Source organism: Diaphorina citri, unplaced genomic scaffold (genome assembly GCF_000475195.1).
Source record: "Diaphorina citri unplaced genomic scaffold, Diaci psyllid genome assembly version 1.1 scaffold12414, whole genome shotgun sequence".
NCBI classification, from domain to species: domain Eukaryota; kingdom Metazoa; phylum Arthropoda; class Insecta; order Hemiptera; family Psyllidae; genus Diaphorina; species Diaphorina citri.
The window spans coordinates 1-1,202 of record NW_007389784.1 but is presented as its reverse complement, the minus strand read 5'-3'; the positions used below and the strand labels follow the sequence as shown (position 1 = coordinate 1,202).

The following is a 1,202-nucleotide window of genomic DNA, read 5'->3' as shown; positions in this document are numbered from 1 at the left end:
GTCCCGAAATCCAAGAGAGAGGAAAGACAGGATAGGAAAAAGCCAGCCGTTTTCCGTTGAGGTTCCAGTGTGCAGAATGACGGTGCTTGTCAAGATATTTCACTGAAACACACAAGATGCATATCACAATAGATTTTTTTAAACTGCTAGGGCCTTATCGTCCCGAAATCCAAGAGAGAGGAAAGACAGGATAGGAGAAAGCCAGCCGTTCCGAGAACGAACATTATACCATCAGGATAAAATGAGGCCTGGGCGGGAATCGAACCCGCAGCCTAGCGCTTACAAGGCAGACGCGCTACCAACCAAGCTAACTAGGCTGGCTCGTCATAATAGAGTTAGACGGTGCTTGTAGTTCGATAAATTACGGTGAGATTTTGCACTTTCCAATAATCTCCTTCTTTCCCCTAGCCTAGTAATAATAATTATAATAAAGAGTAAAGTACCATAGTTTGCCACACAAATCACAGTGGACTTGTTTGGTTTTCGGGATTTCACAAACTTTCTTGGATAGCGGTCCTGTTGACGCATTCAGATGCATGATTCGAATATGCTTCTTCAGGTACAGCTCTGTAACAGATGGGAACAGACAGTATAAGGTCGAAGTCGAAGGTATCACGTATCTACACATATAGGATCAGAAATGAAAGGTGTTGTCCCTATTTTCCGAGAAGATATTCCTTTATAAGTTCATAATATGTACATACATTATTAGGTAATGAGACAGAGTACTTACTTGACTTGTATTGTCGTTCACAGAAGTTACACGTGAAGGTTTCGTCCGACGCGCTATGCGTGTTCTCTACATGACGATTCAGGTTACTCTTGTTCGTAAACAGTTTACCGCACGATGGACATGCGCATATCATGAACCGACGCGTTGTTGACACATTCTTCACATGCACTGTTGCCAAGTGTTCGTGGTACGCCTGTTTCCGCGTAAATATGTCCTCGCAAAAGCAGCAGTCGTAGATGTTCTTATGAACGGTGTCTTTCTGCGCATGATACTTGCGCAGGTGTACAAGGTAGTCGAGTTTCTTGGTGAAGGTGGTCGTTACTGGGCACAGATCGCACTGAAATGACTGTTTACAAACGGTGGTCTCATGTGTTTCCAAAGCATCGGTGATCCCCGGTTCCGTTTCTAAAGGAGTCGTGAGTTCATTCAGGTTTAAAGATGTTTGTTCATCCAAGGTTCGTTTGTCAGA

The 1,202-nt window shown here is 43.8% G+C and overlaps 1 protein-coding gene across 1 annotated transcript; it reads right to left on the bottom strand.

Moving 5' to 3' along the window:
* Positions 1-409: 409 nt before the first annotated feature.
* Positions 410-1,138, bottom strand: LOC103522884 (zinc finger protein 182; the record flags this gene model as incomplete). The annotated part of the gene is made up of 2 exons (XM_008487970.1): positions 410-567; positions 734-1,138. Coding segments are annotated over 2 exons (563 nt in total), but the record flags the coding sequence as incomplete, so codon positions are not given.
* Positions 1,139-1,202: the final 64 nt, after the last annotated feature.